General features: G+C 37.6%; 1 protein-coding gene across 1 annotated transcript in view; it reads right to left on the bottom strand.

The window, feature by feature from the left end:
- LOC140244316 (5'-nucleotidase domain-containing protein 3-like) overlaps positions 1-19,749 on the bottom strand; it is a 50,389-nt gene that overhangs the window by 24,105 nt on the left and 6,535 nt on the right. The window contains exons 4-12 of the mRNA XM_072323957.1: positions 19,366-19,421; positions 17,978-18,074; positions 17,445-17,516; positions 16,182-16,238; positions 14,789-14,849; positions 13,350-13,452; positions 12,259-12,360; positions 10,457-10,541; positions 9,019-9,159 (exon numbers count right to left, since the gene is read on the bottom strand). Of these exons, the coding sequence (XP_072180058.1) occupies positions 9,019-9,159; positions 10,457-10,541; positions 12,259-12,360; positions 13,350-13,452; positions 14,789-14,849; positions 16,182-16,238; positions 17,445-17,516; positions 17,978-18,074; positions 19,366-19,421 (774 nt within the window). The remainder of the gene's footprint in view (positions 1-9,018; positions 9,160-10,456; positions 10,542-12,258; positions 12,361-13,349; positions 13,453-14,788; positions 14,850-16,181; positions 16,239-17,444; positions 17,517-17,977; positions 18,075-19,365; positions 19,422-19,749) is intronic.

The following is a 19,749-nucleotide window of genomic DNA, read 5'->3' as shown; positions in this document are numbered from 1 at the left end:
TGCCAGCCTCAATCATAACTTTATGAAGATTCATAAACAGTTATCACCGGATGCAATAACACCGCTCCTCTTTAAGCTTATTAATTTCTTTGTCTACTGCATCAGGCATACTAACTTGTTGACATCCAGCCAAACTGTGAACCCTGGATGGGCTCCATGATGCCTTGTTTTCTTGTCTATCCATTTATTACATCCTAAATCATTTTGCCAGTGAAAATAGATCAATCGATGCTGAATTGTTACAGCAAAAGTTTACCTTGTGAATATAATTATGTTCAGTGCACTGGCAATCAAGGCATTTATCCTAAACTACGTAAAACTAGCAAATTGGAGAAAGATTCTCTAGTAGGATTGAAGAGCTGCCCAGTGAGTTCAGTTTGACGGCTACATATACATACAACACAGTTTGAGCAGTACCGCTGTTATTGCATGTTACTGCTGGTGACTTCAAAGACAATCTTAAGCACTTTGTTGAGCCTAGTAAATGGGCCAATTGATTACAGGCAATGAAACCTTGTTCACAGGAATGAAACCTTGTCATGGACACAATAGGCACTCAGATTATGCTACTGTGTGTCATGTTCTTCCACAGCTAATAGCTCTCCTCTACAACAATGCATGCTACATCAGCATGTCACTCGTGACCACTCTGAAGGAGGACATTAAATCTTAAGTTTGACTTGTTGTCCAGCCAGCTACACTAATCTATGCCACTTTCAGCAAATTTGACCAGAAACTCTTCCATTACAGAGGAAAATATATACTTACACTTTCTGATTAAGAAAACATCATGCTTTCAGCTCAACTCTCTGGTGTACAAAGATTTCACAGATAGCAGCATAGATGCACACAAAATATGAATAGAAGGGTACATTCGAGCACTCTCCTAAAGCGAACTGGACTGCACCAAACCAGTGCCAGAGGAGCGCTCAAACGCTTGAAAAGTGTACCGTATCAAACGGAACCAAGCCAAAAGTGGACCATCTCCTGATGTGCACCAAGAGTGGTTCATAAGTGTACCAGAAGTTGGGTGAAGGATGTGTGTTTACATCAAAATGCAAGGAGTTCATTCTCTTTGTTCAGGACATCTCTGTGAGTAGTTTAAGTGTGCAACATGACTGACCCTGTTGCTACAAAATGTGTGACTCCCTCTAAAAAAAAAAAAAAAACTTATGGGGTACGCTTTCTCCACAGAGCGCTTGAATGCTCCAAATCTTGCACACTACGGTACAGTTCGCTTTGGTTCGTTTCACTTTAGGTTCGCTTTGGTTCACTTTTGAGAGCTCAAATGCACCCAAAGACAATGAAAATATGTGCAACACAGACAAACAAGCATTAAAGAAAGCAATGTCAACATACACAGAACTAGAGAAGCACTCTGAGAGCGCAGACCTCCACCAAGCATGCAGCTCATTTCCACCACTGATCTTGTTCTTCCATAGAGATTTCAGTGATTTCTACCCATATGTACTTAAAGCATTGTGTGCTGAAAGCACCCGATTTCCCAATATAGGAGCCTTTGTTTCGTCATAAACCCTCAGGTGCACGGCGTGCCTCGCCCGAGTAGAAACTAGAGCACGCACTTTAGTGCGCGCATGAAAAAACCTCAAATACACACAGCCTGAACTCCCAAGTTCATTGATCCTACCTGCCAAAATATCAAAAATCCTTCACAAATTCCCAAAAATTCTCGGATCACTACCAAAATTTAATCATCTGTTACTTGTATCATTCTAAACCTTTCCTGCAAGTTTCATTCAAATCCGTTAACTACTTTTTGAGTTATTTTGCACAAGGACAAACAAACACACAAACACACAAACCAATGGTACAAAAACATAACCTCCTCCCTTGGCAGAGGTAACTAACTCTTTAACTCTTCACAAGAGAGTGGCATTTAATCAAAGCCCACCTCCAGATACTGACTTGAAGAAGATTCTTGAAGTCACTAGCAAAGTGACCTCTCTCACTGTTCTGGTAGATCTTAGCCTCCCTGTGATCACTTATGACACATTGAGGACTTGGCCTGCAAGCATGGTTATAAACTTCTGGCTGTAAACTTCACGGTTGTAAGCATTCCCTCTGTGCTGAAATGGGCTGTAAAAAACTGTTGCCGTGGCAAAACAAACAACACACCCTCCCCAATTCCCCTCAAAAAAAAAGAAGAAAAAAAAAAAGACTGCCTGCCTGAGCATTAGTTGCTGAATTACAAAACTGTTTATCTATTCATTTTTTTTCAGAACACACACTAAAAAAAAAAAGCTAAAGCAGCACACTAAAAGGCAAATCATAGTTTCCATATGCCTGTAGAAAACATTAATTTTGGCTCTCACATTGACATACTACAATATGCATTAAGAAATGTGTGAAATGATGCTGTAATGACACAGTTTCTGTTGAGTAACGATCAACATGCAAAACATTACTCCAAAAGGCACACTGACAGTACTGCAATCTGTGAACATTATATCAGATTGAGGTTGCTACAAAATGTTTTATAATGGACTAAAAATTGGGCCATAGCAGCATCCATCGATCTTTAGCTCAAGAGTGAATCTTATGCAGCCACAGAGAAATACCACTGCTTGGGCACAATTGATCATCACATAACACTCTACCTACCCACTACTTAACAGAGATGGCACTTCAGGAATAAAAGTCAAGTAAACCAACTTTTATCTACCACTTTTAATTTAAAACTACTCGAAAACAACTCATTATCTTTGCAAATTCCATCAGCCAGACACATTTCTTGGTAGACCCTTTCAATATACTGCCAGCAAATTCCAAATGGTGGAAGATGAGTTTTGAGCTCTTCTGAGAACTACGTTCATCTTCAACAGCACTCTATAGCACAGTGTCTGCTGCATATTTTGACCACTCCACAGTCTCTGCAACTACCAGAAAAAGAATTATGTACTGGAAATGAATATGTGCCTAACATATTCATGTACACCAACATACACCTTTCAATACAGTAGAATAGAGGACCAATCATGCATGACTTTGATGGATTGATAGCAAGAATGCAATGAACAGAGGATGAGTGATACAGGTTTAATTACCTGGTCAACATTCCCCTTACAGAATGTATTTCACGCACACTTAATGCAGGGCTGCACACTAACCAATACTTCCTATCAGTCTGAACCTTAAATTTACTGATCCTGTACTTTTTTTCAACTGGCCCTGACAATGTACATTTTATCATCTTATGGGTCATGTCAGACCAATAAATTTAGCAATTCCTGAAAAGTTACTGGTCCAACAGTAGATTTTACCGGTCTGGGACCATTGGACCGGTGCCTGTGTTCAGCATTGCTTAATGGGAGCACAAACACATCAGTCCAGCCCCCTTTAAAGGGAACGCAAACTCAAAGAGCAATGTGGATTGAGTAAAAGCATTAACATTAGAAGAACACATCAGTGAAAGTTTGAGGAAAATCGGACAATTGATGCAAAAGTTATGAATTTTTAAAGTTTTGGTGTTGGAACCACTGGATGAGGAGACTACTAGAGGTTATGACGTATGAGTGGACAACAATATAAAGAAAATATAAAGAGATTCCACAAAAATTTACTTTTCTAGCATAATGAAAAAGCACTTGACTAACCGCTTTCAGAAAGCAGGGGGAATAATTGCTACCCCTAACATATGTCAGTATCCAGTTGATGGAATGTGTAATTTTCATGAAAAATGAATTTTTATTGAATTCCCCTTATACAGTAGTCCACTCATATGTCATAACCTCTAGTAGTTTCCTTACCCAGCAGTTCCAACACCAAAACTTTAAAAATTCATAACTTTTGCATCGACTGCCCGATTTTCCTCAAACTTTCACTGATGTGTTCTACTAATGTTACTGCTTTCGCTCAATCCACATGTTCTCTTTGGGTTTGCGTTCCCTTCAAAGACTACAGAGTTCTCACATTCCCTATGGATAAACAACATATGGATATAGGATGTTGTTACATGTGTGAATGTCTGTATATTGATATAACTGACATCCAAATATGCATGTCTGAATGCTCTCGTATCTATTATATGTCACATGAGTACGCGGTGCTTATACAAGGCGCTTCCTAGGGTTAGCATGAACTACCAGATGAACACACCATCAAGTATAAACAATACACAGAGCTAACGCAAAGTTCATACTGTGCAAGGGAGAAACTCAAACATATCCACAGGCTTCCTATGAAACATGACAGTGTGCACAGTCTGATGCCACTATATAATTAACCCGTTGAGGACGGGCCAATTTTGCTACAACACGCATTTCCCAGACACTTGCCCGAGTATACTCAGGACTCGTCCTCAACAGGTTAACAAATGTCAGGATGCTGTAGCTGAATGCTCTCATTTATCAATATGTCATACTTATCCATACGAATTGATATACAATAATGTGGTGTGTCTGCAAGTGGCCTAACAAAAGTCATACAATATCATTTCAACTGAGATGTGAGAAGATACAGCAATGGAATGTCACGCCATACCAGCAGCTTTGATACTGCATTTATCAACCAGACTTCAATCAACCAATGACCTTACATGTCTCTAACTTAATCTCACTTTCTTGGTACTGAAATAGATATATACTGGTATTTGTCCATAATTAGATATCTAGCATTTCCGGTTTTAATTTCTCTACTTATTTCTCATTCTTTCCAGCCCCTCCCTGAAACCTGCATCTCTATTTTTCTGTCTCAGGTTGATTTCCTAGAAAGAAAGATTAACTATTGATAAAGTGAAAAACACCAAAATATGAGAGAAACTCAGGAAAACTTGGGTATAGCAATAAAAATGCTTAGAGACTTCTCACTAGTTTGTTAGCATGTCCTCTAATAATGATAATAAATATTTCTCATTGAGCACTTTTAAGGGGACTTGATTAAAGCGCAGTACAATTAACATACAACATTCACAAAATACACAGACAACATAACTGAAATTCACACAGTTTAGTCTTAAAGGGATGGTACAGGGAATAATTTTCCTGGTATCGCATCGCAATTCGCTATGCATTTTTATACTACTGCTACACAAACTAACTTTTGTGTAGCAGTTTTCTTCCATAGAATTGTACAGAATACCATTTAAAATATCATTCATCAGCTGAAATTGCTAATCAAATTTGAGTTGGAAAATTATTCCTGTGGTACAGTATTGGTGGAGATGAGAATTGGGCTTTTAACTTTTTGCGAGATACCAAGAAATCACTTATGATATAGTACAGAGCATACCATTGTAAGAGGAATTCAAAGTTTATTCGATGAAAATCGGGTTTGGAATGACTGAAACATCCAAAAACAAAGTAAATCAAAGCGATTGTAATAAAGTGTGGGTTCCACACTTTATTAGAATCGCTCTTTTTTGGATATCTCAGCCATTTCAAAACCAATTTTCATCAAATAAACGTTGAATTCCTAATAGAACTACATGCTCTTTCACATTTCATAAGAGGTTTCTCATTATCTCACAAAAAAATGTAGAAACCTGAAATTAGGTCTTAACCAAAACTATACAATCCCTTTAAGTTTCCTTTTGAACATTTCTTCTGAAACACGTAGGTGTAGTTGTTTTGGTAAAGTATTCGAGACAAGAGATCTAGCATATGAGAATGTGCGTTCCAAATGCATTATAATTGGTCAAATGTACTGTGCATAGTTGATACTCTAGAGGCTTGTCATGCATTGCTGTAATCATTGTCATGCTTCTTTCTCTTAAAAAGGAATGTTCTACTCTCTTTAAACATAGACTTAAGATAAACTATGAATATCATGTTTCACAAATCATCCATGACAAGGGAATTTGTTCTTGTATTTGATTTTTTTTTTTAATTTGTAGGTATCTAGCACAGATTTGTAGCAAATGACGTAGTCATGTGACTACAGCAGCTATAAGTTTCTGTTAAGATGCTGTTTAAAGGTGGTTTCATAACATCCAGACTGTCAGTACATTCTAAATACTTGTCTGATTTCATGTAAACTTGTGCTTCAATGTTGCTTACATTTGATCCATTTCCTTTGAATTCTCATGGTTTGGTATACATCAGCTGGAGTGAAAACAGCAGCTCACCTGTACAGTATATTATGTGTGGAGCTGAAGTGTGAATCAGTGTGAATGCTGTGCAGGTTCATTTCCTGAGTGTATAACCGAGCAATATTGTGTGTTCATCATATCGTCCCCTCTTGGAGGAGGCAAAATACTCTGTCCCTTGGACAGAACAAAAAATAGAGGGTCCTGTGGGTGAGAAAGTCACAACTCATGCACGTGAAAGATCCCGCTTTATTGATTCATTTATTCATTCATCACAAAGAGCACAGTGCATAACTTAACCCCTTTCTGAGCCAATGAGACAAATGTGCACAAATTTCACACACAAACCTATGGACAGGTAAATGTGACCGGCGACAACGGTTTCAGGCAAAAGTCAGGAATTTTGAAAATTCATTTTTTCATTGAATCACATTGCCCATTTCCTAAGCTTTACATTGATATAAAACACTTGTATTCTCCGGCAACGTAAGCGGTCATATAAAGTGAAATATAATGCACTTTTTGATTTGTTAGCCTGACAAAATTGCAAGAAAACTGGCTTTGAAGATTCACCTCTTGCTCGAAGACAATGCTGAGCGGCGATGCGAGGTGAGAATCACGCATCCATACAATGGTGCCAATCGAGATTAAGCTCCGCCTCTAGCAACCACAGCGGCCTTTGATTGGCTCACTGTGAGAGTCAAATTTCCTGGGCACCTTCCTCGGAACTCAGCGTATGGAGCCGAATACATAATGCGTTTCGTTCGGGTTTGTTTACCAGCACGTCTTTCAAGATGGCGGTTACGATAGTTGCAAGCTTGCTGGTTACGTGTGTATGGTGCACGTATTACCCAATGGCATCTACACGCTATACCTGTGTACACGTCACAGGAGCAGGTGGCGCATTCGTATGCATCTTAACAAATCATGTTTTCATTTCAGTTGATTTGTCTTGTAAATTTCATCATCTGGGACCCTTTCGAAGGCAAAAAGATTGCGAGGGTCACACTTCCTGTTGTTTTGTTTTTCAAGCCGTGCATGTGTTGCATTGTGCGGTAAACATACAAACAAACAAACAAACAAACACGACTTAACTTAGTTTGGTGTAATTTTGACGTTTAGTACAGTGTATTATTTGAATATTGGTCATTTATGACGCCCCTTTCCTCTCTTCTGCTGTCTTTTGAGTCAACCTGCTGTCATATTTACTACAAGCACAATTGACAAGTGAATTTTCGATTGTTATGTTGCACGATTTGTGTGGCAATTTGCAACTTTGATACGTTCAATACACGTTCCCTGTTGTATCTATTTTCATGTTGGAAGTTAGTGCTGCCTAGTGTTGCTGTTCGCTTTTTGTTTCACTTCCGTTGTCGAACATTACGGTAGAAAAGCTCAGATGAAAAGCCAAACGAAGAGCATACAGTACCGAGCAAGCGTGCTGGTATCTATTGTAGCATGGAGCTACAAAGGTTTGTAGCTCCACGATTGTAGCAACAACAATGGAGCATGCACACGTGAACAAAACATTTCCGACACACTGCGAGACGTACGTATCTCTGAAAGCTGAACTATGTAAATGTGTGCGACGCACTAGCCAATCACACGCGAGACGCTGCACCGTAGCAACACTGGACATACTGGCGCGGCATTCGAAAAAAGATTGAAACTGACAAGTGCGATTCAACATCTATCCTAGGATGCTTAAAATTCCATTTTCGATAGGAAAAACTTAGTCTTATGCTATGAAATTTAGTGTAGATGTAGAAAACGCATCAAAGATTCAATTACTGCAAAAACCCAAAATCGACAAAAATAATGGTCAAAATCTTTGTACCCTGCCTAGGAGGGAATTTGCTCTGCGACTTTTGCCTGAAAACGTTGTTGCGGGTCACAATTAATGTGGCGTGCAGAGGGTTTATGGTGAAGTGGTCCCGCGTCACATCCAACTGGACCCCATTAGAGATCAGTTAGTGAAGCTGAATATCAGCTATCCAGCTACAGTGTAACTTTTCATACAGAAAAATGAAACAAACAAACATCACCAAATTTACATTTCAGATCCTAGCTCTTTCTAATATGAGATAGTATTTCATTGTTTTGATTCCATCTTAATGAATTTTTGTTGTTGTTTTTTTTCCTTCCATCTGGTTGGTTTAGTTGTATATGTAAGTTATTTAACTACACACACTGCTAACATATCCAAGGTCAGGAGAGTGGAGACTTTGACAGCAACCTTTACAACATTGGCTGACAGAGGGCGCTATAACACTATCACCCTAGAGTCCCCTTGTACACAAAAAGGAACACAGCCACAAAATCTCGAATGGAGTCAACTGTCGCTGATGAGCATACACTTTGATGTACATATTTGCTGTGCGGAGCTTTTTGTGGTTTTCAAATAAAGAGAATTTCACAGAATTTCATTTTTCATTACAAGTACAAATTCCATCAACTTGATACTGACATATGTTAAGGGTAGTAATTATTCCACCTGCCTTCTGAAAGCAGTTAGTCAAGTGCTCATTCATTATGCTAGAAAAGTGAAAGCATGTTGAATTTTTTTTATATTTTCTTAATATTGTTGTCCACACATGATGTCATAAACTCAAGTAGTCTCCTTGTCCAGTGGTTCCAACACCAAAACTGTAAAAATTCATAACTTTTGCATCGATTGTCTGATTTTCTTCAAACCTTCACTGATGTGTTCTACTAATGTTGCTGCTTTCATTCAATCCACATTTCTCTTTGGGTTTTGGTTTCCTTTAAGAGATAACTGTAGTTGTTCCAGTACCAACAAATACTATTTCTTTTTTCTTTTTTTAATCCATCTAGCCAGATAAGGCAGCTAATACACCCGTAAATATTGTAACTAGTTGAAGTTCTGTAAAAAAAAAAACCCAAAATAATGTGTTGAGTTCTATGGAGTTCACAGATGAAGATATTTGTCTTCCTTTACGGTTATTCAAACTTACATCAAGTTCTGGTATAATACCACCAGTCCGCCAGCCATTCTTCAGACACGGTTCCACAAGGTCACTGTAGACATGGTCACCAAAGTAGAGCACTCCAGAGCCATTCCAGCTGGTCAGCTTTGTAAACTGCTCCACGTTACCCTGTATTGGAGACAACAGTTCAGACATATGAAGTACGTGTATGTCTGCCTTGTATCATGCAGCAAAATACATTACCACCTTCTGCTAAATTCAAAAGAGTATGCTGACTCTTTGCGTGCCACGTTCTTACATCTCACTCAGTTGACGGTTTGCCGACTTTGCATACCAGGTATTTTCCTAAAACGCACAACCATGCACAAACCAATCAACAAATTGCAATTCGCCATAGTATATTGAAAGCATCATAGCTATAACTTTGTCATGAAATGTACATCATGGCTACACTTGCAGTTTTCTCTATAACTTTGCTGCACTGTATAATGGCTTTGAAAAACTGTACCATTTCCAGAAGTGCTCATGTGTTGCAGTTTCGGAATGATAATAAACGATAATAATAATGATGATGTGGCACACAGGGGATTTACACTGTTACACACAAAGAATTAACCATGGTCATACTACTTTGCATACCGGTACCAAAAAATCTGAGACATTGCATGGTGACTACTTCATACTAATATTGCTGGTAAAGGGTAGACATTGCCATGCTTGCAGACAATGTATGTATCTCTGTGTAGTCTGCAGTGGGGTACAATTCCACCTAGCTAAACAGGATAGGTGTGTCTCATTTTCCATGCAAAATGTTTGGGTACAGCAATAGCACACTGGCCACTGCCATTAGCTCCATAGTTTTGTACAAAATACTGGGCAAAGTCATTATATGAGACATACTACTATGTATGTGTGCTTTGTTCACTGTTCATTCAAGCGTATGACACAATGTGCCTGGTTGATACCGTTTGGATGACTATTGGGGGCGAACCACGAGGGGTTGGCATCATAATTATGCCGTTTTCTTGTGTGGGTGGGTAGGGGGACCACTTCACCAGGTTGACATTCTGCCCTTTGCAATGAACGAGTTGTTCACTGTGACTACCTACATTAGGCCTGTCTTTATGCATGTTCAGCCCACTGAGATCAACAGCTGTAGAGTCCAATCTCATCTCATTCATGTGTCGGCAGAGTAAATCACTCTGCCTCATGGTAAGTACCAGCTTTGAATTAGACACTTCATCACAATGCTTTCTAACTTGAAATAACAGACTACCCCATAGTATGCATTCACTTTTACATAGGGCCTACAAAGATTACCACAATGGAAACACAATCAGTGCAGATTTCATCTTGGATTATTCACAACTATAAATCAAATGTTATTGAAGTTGATGGGAACTATTACCTAGGGTTTACACCAATTAAACCTCACAGTTTGTAGCACCTTTTAATGAATCATTACCTCAAGGTATATCTTGCCTTTCTGGAGTTGTGTCACCCTGGCCCAGGATGGTGTTCCAGTCTTTCTGTACACAGATCGGAATGGTCTAGAAGACACAGAATAAAGACTTTTGGTTAAAAGCAGTCAGAATAATGCCACTGAAAGACAAGGGTAAATGCACTGTTGTCATGATTTCCCCTGCCCCTAACACTTATCTAGGTATCGATGCGTTTTTGTTTTTGTTTTAATCTTTGTTCTCCCTTTCCATACTCTGCCTACTTACACAGAGAATAAATTTGTCCAGTACCAGGTCACCTTCTCACTTTGTCATTCAGCACAAAGCTGTATAAACACAGGGATGAAATATTAATCACCATCAGCATTGAACACAAGGACTGATATCACTCATTCTAACCATCAATGTACGAAACGACCCTGGAATGCTAAATGAGAAAGCTTCATAATCTTTCCTCATTAACTATCTCCATTTGTAAAGGCTGAGGGAGATCCAAACCACCATCATCTACCAGTGCCTTACAGACAGGCAAATTGTCATCACTCTAAAATAGTGCAAGAAAAGGTTTACACTAACAAATTTCTCTACAATTTTTCAGTAATAAAAGACAAGCAAACAAGCATGGCACATGGTCTCTAATATATTATCATTGCATACTTTTGACATATCCACTATTCAGAAATCTAAGGATATTTTACACAAATCTGATTAATATATAATACTATACTAAATAGGGACATAAAAGCTAATCACACCCAAATCAGGAGCACCATTGGTACATGAATTTCTGAATTCTGATATAAAAGAATTGCAGTTTAAATCACACAAATCCAAGTATTAGTATGTGTCTTTTGGGGGGAAATGGAATGTAGTACCATTGTACATGTTTGCTGTGTTCTTTACAATTTGCATATTGTGACTATTGGCAAGTCATATCACAATGCACAACACCAGGATGGTTCATGAGGGCTTTTGGTCTGTATCAGCAATATGCTTTCATTTTGCAAGACAACCTTAAAGGGTGTGTACAGCTCTGGTCGAGTTGAGGATTTAGCTTTTAATGTTTAGCGAGATATTCAGAAACCACTCTATGAGATGTCAAAGAGCATGCAATTTTATGGCGTTTCAAAAGTTTATTTGATGAAAATCGGTTTTGAAATGGCTGAGATATCCAAAAACAAGGTGAAACAAAAAGATCCTAATAAAAGGCGTGGCCTGTCGCCTTTTATTACTATCACTTTTTTTTTTGATATCTCAGCCATTTGAAAACCAATCTTCATCAAATAAATGTTGAATCCTTCTTAAAATTACATGCTGTTTCATATTTCATAAGAGGTTTCTCATTATCTCACTTAGGAATGTTCAAAACATGAATCCCCACCTCAACCAGTACTGTACAGTCCCTTTAACAAAATGCACAATATTCAAAGTGTTTTGTCACAAATTTAAGACAGGCTGAAAATGTGAGTGCTGTACATGAGTCAAAAGTGTCCACAAACTGTAAAAGACATCTAGTAGCTATTAAAAAAATTCTTATCCATGGTTTACAGGGTAGCAGCACTGGGATCAAAATCTTCACAAATAAGGCTTAAACAGCATCAGAAAGCAGCAAGAACCCTTGGACAGTGGCAGCAAAGGACTCAATCACAATGTATTTACGTACATGTATGTTTGCACACAATATCAAGATCCTTTTTTTCTCTTCAAGGTAATGTAAAAAAAAAAAGAGACAAGTTGTGGACCACCTTTTACTTCATGCCTCACAGATGTGATTAAAGTAATAAAGGGGAGAGAGTAATTATCTGACCTTGTTGTGTCACTGAAGAATTGGGGTTTTCTGGCTTGAGTGACAATGACGTCAAATAGATTGGTCCAATCAGGCCCTATGAGGTATGACATGCCACTGTTCCTGTTAGGTGAAAGGAAACAAATCAATGTTTGTTGTCAATTCAACAACATTTTAACAGTTTGTATGTTTTGAGTGTCAATTGGAACAGAAAACCCCATAACATTGTACACATTGTCTAAAGTCTCTGGCACAGAAGGGTTAATAAAACCACAGCATACAGCGTGTACATGGCCATTATCAATTTTCTTTTCTTTGTCAACCAACAATTTACAATATTCTGTAGATAGAAATGTCCCAAGTAAGACCATGGTAAGTGATAACAATGTCATCAATGCCCATGAGTTACATCTAAAAAACACAAAAAGAAAAAAAAAAAAATGTATCTTTCTCACAATATGTGACCCGCTACAACAAAAGGATCCTAAAGTCGCTGACGGGCGAGCCAAGCAGGGCCCAGAAAAATGCTATTTTCAGGCCTTTCCTTTAATCATTTAGCTTCGAAATTTTGGCAGATGATAGAAGATACATTAGACTACAAAATTCTGTTAAAACAGAAATCTGAACGTTTTGACAGATTTTGGTGATCTGACTTAAATCTCGATTTTTCTTGGCTCACCCGTCAGCGACTTTAGGATCCTTTTGTTGTAGCGGGTCACATATGGTCAGTGTCTCAAAAGCTCTCCCCTGGTATTTCCATGGATGATATTACAGGTGTCTAGAAACAAATTCTCAATAACGCTAAGTTATCTACACTTTGAGTACAGCTGGAGTAACATTGTATGCCAAGTTTAAACTTCAAGCATCGGGCACTATGACTTTTACATGACAGCAAATTGATTACCAGGTACACTGACCTGCATCAAAGTTCCTCATACTTTTTGTATGAACAGTTTAGATTTGCAACAGATCCTTTGTAATAGTTCAAAAAGTCAAATAGTGTAGCTACTTTTAAATAAACAAAATCTAAATATGAATCACTAACTCGATATCATACAGAAGTAGTTACAAGATTTGAGCTTGTGTGACAAGCCCCAGCTGAGGAGACTTACACAAATGTGAATTCTGAATTGGTGATGAGGAAGAGCTGTTTGCCTGCATCATGTAATCTGTGAAGGAGCTCTGGGATGCCAGTGTCAGTGTGCAGGTACTCCTCTGTGGAGGAAAAAAAAAACAGACGTCTATCAGACCACTCTCTGCAGCTCAAAGCATGCCACAGTCTGCAACACCAATACAACCTTGGTCCCCACTGTATGTAACAAACTACATCAAGACAACTTATGGGCTCCCTGCCACATCTATTCATTGAATATTTTTATTTATCTATTTTTATTTATTCATTTATTTATTTATGTATTTATTTATTTATTTATTTACTTATTTATCTATTTATTTATTTATTCATTCATTCATTCATTCATTCATTCATTCATTCATGCATTCATTCATTTATTTATTCATTCATTCATTCATTCATTCATTCATTCATTCATTCATTCATTCATTCATTCATTCATTCATTCATTCATTCATTCATTCATTTATTCATTCATGCATTCATTCATTTATCTATTCATTTATTTATATATCTATGTGTATTCCAGGATCCACCTATCATTTTATCTGATCATTTGTCTATCCATCAATCATCTTTTCATTTGTCTACATGTATCAATCCATCAGTCTATATTCATGCTTCCAACTAGCTATGATCTACATCTAAGAATTTTGAAACCCTTGGGTTCTCATAAAACACACTGACTCACTCTTGGTTGTATTCACATATAATAACAGGGATTTTAAAGCTCATTTAATGGTACCTTCAGCTACCCTTAACCCTTACCCTTACCATAACCCTAACCAAACCCCGTGGCCCTTACTATGAAGGGGTTATCTGAATATCCTGCAACTTTGCAAACTATTATGAAGAACACCCTATGATTGTTGCAACATATTAAAACTACTGCCTACTGTTTGAAGTGTTTTGTAGGGTGTTATGCAAACATCCACGCGGCCCATGGGAGAGAATGGAAAAACAAAGTCTCAGATCACAGGGAAATAGGGTCTGATAATTGCAAAAACACACTGCTTTTTTCCCCTTTTCTGCACTGAAGCTTGATTCATATATGAACTACTTTAAAAGATAGAAATCAACAGTTTGGCATGAAAAGATGTATTTTACGACCTTCAAGGAAATTGACCTGTTTGACCCTTTGTTGTTGTTGGTTTCTTTTTTGTTTTTTGTTTTTTCAGGGAGGGGGTTCTGATACAAGGTCATACTCATATTCCTAAATTCATGAGAAATCAAGTGACATTCCTATTTAATACATAAATGTGCTTGCTGTCATAACGGTACAATAACATGGACCTAAGAATTTCTGTAATCTCATTGCCTTACATATAAGAGAGTTGTCACTCACTATTGTAAGTGTCCACATTAATTTAAATTATTTAGCCATATAAAGGTAAAATTCTCCTGTCTGCTACTCACGGACATTATTGGCCACTTCTCTATGCATAGATCCTGATTCATGGACTTCTTTCACGGCGTTCTGGAGAAAAGAGAAATGCATGTGTACATTGACTGCCACTGATATGACCATGTAGAAGTACAACAATTCAGAATGATGTACTACTACTAGTCACATGAAGCTTTTATTATCATAATTATCAAAACTATCATTACCATTACCACTAATACCAATGCTTATACTATACAGTGAAACCCTGTTATAACAAGCTCAATTATAACTAGGAACCCCTTTTAATAAGGTGATCATGTTGGTCTCATTTTTCTTTGTGTGTAAATGTATCGGTTACAATGAGCTCGGTTATAATGATATTCCGGTTTCCATTTATGGTACATCATGATGAAGGAAAACACAGACAATTTGTTCGGATACAACAAGGTTCCATATCTTGACCTGCTGCCTTCAATTCTAAACGTGCAATATAACACATTGGAAAGAAAACCGAATTCACGCTATCCTTGTCTGTGTACATGGTCATGTATTCTCTTTTCCGTTCTGCATAGTCTGCGCTGCACACATAGCATGCGTTACTGTATGTGCGTAAACATACCATTGTGCACTGTAGCGATCCCAATGCCGTCTGACTCTTTACGTGAACTATATCTGAAGCGGGAAGAGGAAGCAAACGTGCTAGCCTCAGTCGTCCCGCCACTATCCCTCTTTATCCTCCATTATCAGTGACAAATAACTGAGTACATGTACCGTTCTTTCCATATTTTCCATGCAATTTATAAGACACAAGAATACCCTTTGATGTTCTTCAGTCTTTGAACATAGTCATTTGATTGATTTTTCATTTTTTGTGAGATACGCATACTTGATAATTAGCTCAAACCAGTCGTAACATGGAAAAAAAAAAATTCATTCGAAAACTTTTCATCTGATGAAACTAACTAGAGCTAGAAAATGGAAGAATATGTTGGAAAGACAAATAGAGAACTTTTTCTTCAGGGATATTGTAAAAAACTTCTTAAGGAATAAATTACAACATTTCCATGGGGTACATTCAGCTTTTGGGTATCTCAACAGCTGCATCAACATACCAGTATTCTTCTTAAGGGAGGTATTGACTCTGGCTTCATTTTCTCTACAAACACAAGAGAACCATGCAAAAAATAAAAAATAAAAGAATAACAAAAATGCAGAGTTACACATTGAATAAAGCTATCTAAAGAATCTCCATAAAATGTCATGTATAATGATCTACATTAACACAACAAATGACTGTTAGCCATCAGTCAATTTTTAGAAGATTTGAATGTTCTGTTTCCTTTGTCTCAATGCTTTCATTCCAAATATATTTCTTTGTATACGCAAAGTCTCATTCAAGGAGCACTGTCAAGAGACACTTACATGTATGTCATAGAAGAGGTACTCCGGATCGTAGTCAAACTCGTGGGTTCGTAGAAACTGCAAAGAAAGATGTAATGAAATGGCATACTTGCAGAATGTTGCACAGAACAATCACAACAGAAAGAACTCCACACTGACGAGATGGCAACTGCAGTAGGTTTGATTGTAAACCCTAATGCATGATAAACTGAATGGGAGAGTAAAAGCTGAGTTCAGTATTTTGAAGACCATTTCATGTAATCATGTGTGTGTGGCCAGAGCTGGAAACCAGAGCTCCTCTGTGATAATATTCACCTGATTATCATCAATATCAACACCTACATCTGTACCTACTATCATACTTGACTGTATGATACCACTGCACACAACATGCTCATAAAATGAAATACAATCAAGTCAGCCACATTGTCACGACTTAAAGGACAAGTTCATCTTCATAGACATGTGGGTTGAGTAAATGCAGCAATATCAGTAGAACACATCAGTGAGAGTTTGAGGAAAATCGGACAATCCATTCAAAAGTTGTGGATTTTTGGAGTTTCTGCTCAGTCATGGCTGGATGAGAAGACTAATGGATAACTTGTGATGTCACATGTGTACAACGATATGAAGAAAGTATAAAGAAAATTCAACATATTTTCACTTTTCTCGCATAACAAAAGAACACTTGACTTCTCTTTTTCAGAAGGCAAGGGGAATAATATTACCCTTAATATACATCAGTAACAAGTCGAAGAAATGTGCACTTTATTAAAAAATACAGTTTTGTGAAATTCCCTTTTTATTTTCCTTGTATCGTAGTACGCATGTGACATCATGGACTGTAGTAGTCTTCTCATCCAGCAGTGATTGTGCGGATACTTTAAAGATTCATAACTTTTGAACGGATTGTCGGATTTCCCTCAAAGTTTCACTGATGTGTTCTTCTAATATTGTTGCATTTACTCAATCCACATGTATATGAAGGTGGACTTGTCCTTTAACATAACAGTCCACATCTAGTTTGTTTCCTCCAACAACAAAATGTATTCTGCTTCTTCTTGAAAACACGTTTAATTTAAGATCTACAGCCTGTCTAGGTATCTTTCTAGAGTGGACTGAGTAATCCTACAAAAGGGAGATGGGTATACTGGGTCAACTGTACACTCAGATAGTGACAACACTGTTTGTTCTATACTTATTGTAACTTCAAACAATATGAAATCACTTTCTGTTTTGTTATTCAAGTAAACTGACATACATGTATCTAGAAATAGTTCTGACCTCTATTACGTTGACCAGGAGACACATTTCAGGAATGGCAAACATGTCCATCAGCTGTCGCAATCCTTTGTCCTGCAAGAAGGAAAAGGAAGAAACTTGTATAGATACTATGACAGATTTACTGCCAAGGATTTACTGTAAAATAATAACTGGTATGATACTGTAACCTCTGCCCTACTGTTAAGATGATTTTCAAAATAAATGCAGATAAACAATCAGATACATGTAATCATGAATTCTAGGGATTACAATCATTCAATATTCATTTATACCTACTTTCTCAAACAGAAAAATTTGACAATCTTGAATTTTTCAGTGGAGTGTAAATAGCATTGCTGAACACTTGATCATATGCTATTAACAAAAAGTGTCACAGTAAGATATCAGCCTAATTTGACTGCTAAGGGCTGAATTTTACACACGCCACTGGCATTTCTGTCATTTATAGATGTAGCTACATCCCTATTAGTGATTAAATATGTCCAGTAGTGTGCACAGTGCACATAGAGAGTAAAAAAAGCAGAGGATCTTACATAGCCATGCATGCTACGGTCCACAATCAGCTCATCTGGTATGTGAGTGCCGCCGTACATCTCTTGCACCTCCTCATGTGAAACAGCCTGCAAGCCTCTATACGTCATCACAGAAATAATACATTAATTGATATTGCATTAATTAGGAAAATGAGTATATTGTGAGAGTACATCCATTCAAGTACAATCACAAATTGTTGTCTATTATTGCAAACTTCATGCAAAAGCTGCCTTGCTTACCATGAGTAGCCATCTCTTCTATTCAAGTTGAGGTTTGGATTTATCTAAATGATGCTGCCACTAGGGAAGGAAGCACTTATTTGACCAAGGCTAAGGCTTTGAGTCCCTACTGAAGGACAAGGCAAAACAGACAAAGTGCCATGCTTGATGGCCCAAGTGCTGTTTTCAGGGGGGCTTGACCCAGGAACCTCACAATTGATGGTCTGTGGACTTATCCACCAAGCCATAAAGTCTCCTCTGAGTCATTGTCACCAGGACAATTCCAGACCAGTCAAATTTCGTTTGAAGGCAGCATAAAATTTTAAAGGCACAACAGAGAAAATTTGTTCAAAGTCACAATTTTCATCACCTATTTGAACATTCATATCAACTGTTTGAGAACTTTTCCAAAATCAGTGAATCTTTAACATTTCATAACTTTGTTATTTCATACCTGATTTTCATTGTTGTGCTTGCATATGCTGGGCTGTCTGTCTGTCCAATGCCCATAACATCATTATCCCCATTTGAGAAATACTGTTAATGGATTTCTGGCTACTTGGCCAAAGTATATTACATGAGATGTCCTATTTAGATTGAGGCAAAAATCCCTCAAGGTTAAAGGTCACAGGTCACATTCCTTTGCCTAGAATATCACTGCCAAGCCAAAACCAAAATGTTAAAAGAATTTGGTTGGAAGGATAAGAATAAACTTTTATTTCAGACAAAGCTTGAAAAGTGAAAGGTCAAGGTAAAGGAGCACAGCACATTTGCTGAAAAATCATTTCTAACCATACTTTAGCTAGGACTGTCCAATGGTAGAATGATTTTATAGGGATAGAAATAATTAGACAAAAGTCACAGTCAAAGGTCCCTGTTCTTTACCTTAAGTTGTTTTTTGCCAGTCATAACTGCATCTAGGAAAGTCCAAAAGGGAATGCACTTTCATATGAAGGCTGCAGCTATATTTGGAAATAATAATGTTGTTCTTAGAAGGTTAACAATCCTCAAGGTCCTCAAGGTCATCCATCAAATTCAATTAACATCAAAATGTGGTGGAATTTAAAGCTTGCCTGAAAAGGTGGAGGCATCAGAGTCAATCGCACAGTGCAACTGATTTACCAACTACTCTGTCAAATGAATACTAAAATCAGCTTTTTTTCTCATACCTCCTCACAGTTCCAAGCTGGATGTGATGAAATGCATCCACCTTCAGTAGAACACCCTGAAAATCACAAAAAGACATCCTGACACAAATGCTTGTTGAACAGTGATACCACAATATCATTCTGAAATGTTGATATATTAAAAATATATATATATGATGTGATGAGATGCATCCACCTTCAGTATATCACTCTGAAATGTTGATATATAAAAAAAAAAACAATGCACGCACACACACACACACACACACACACACACACACACACACACACACACACACAAGATAGAGCCATTTGAAACATTATGTTTGTAGCATGTCAAGTACTTGGATGACTCTAACAGCAGAAACTACTAGTATTTGTTTGGCTATCAAAGTATCTGTACAG

The sequence above is a fragment of the Diadema setosum genome, chromosome 21 (genome assembly GCF_964275005.1).
Source record: "Diadema setosum chromosome 21, eeDiaSeto1, whole genome shotgun sequence".
Classification (NCBI taxonomy): Eukaryota; Metazoa; Echinodermata; class Echinoidea; order Diadematoida; family Diadematidae; genus Diadema; species Diadema setosum.
This window is presented reverse-complemented; position numbering and strand designations above follow the sequence as displayed.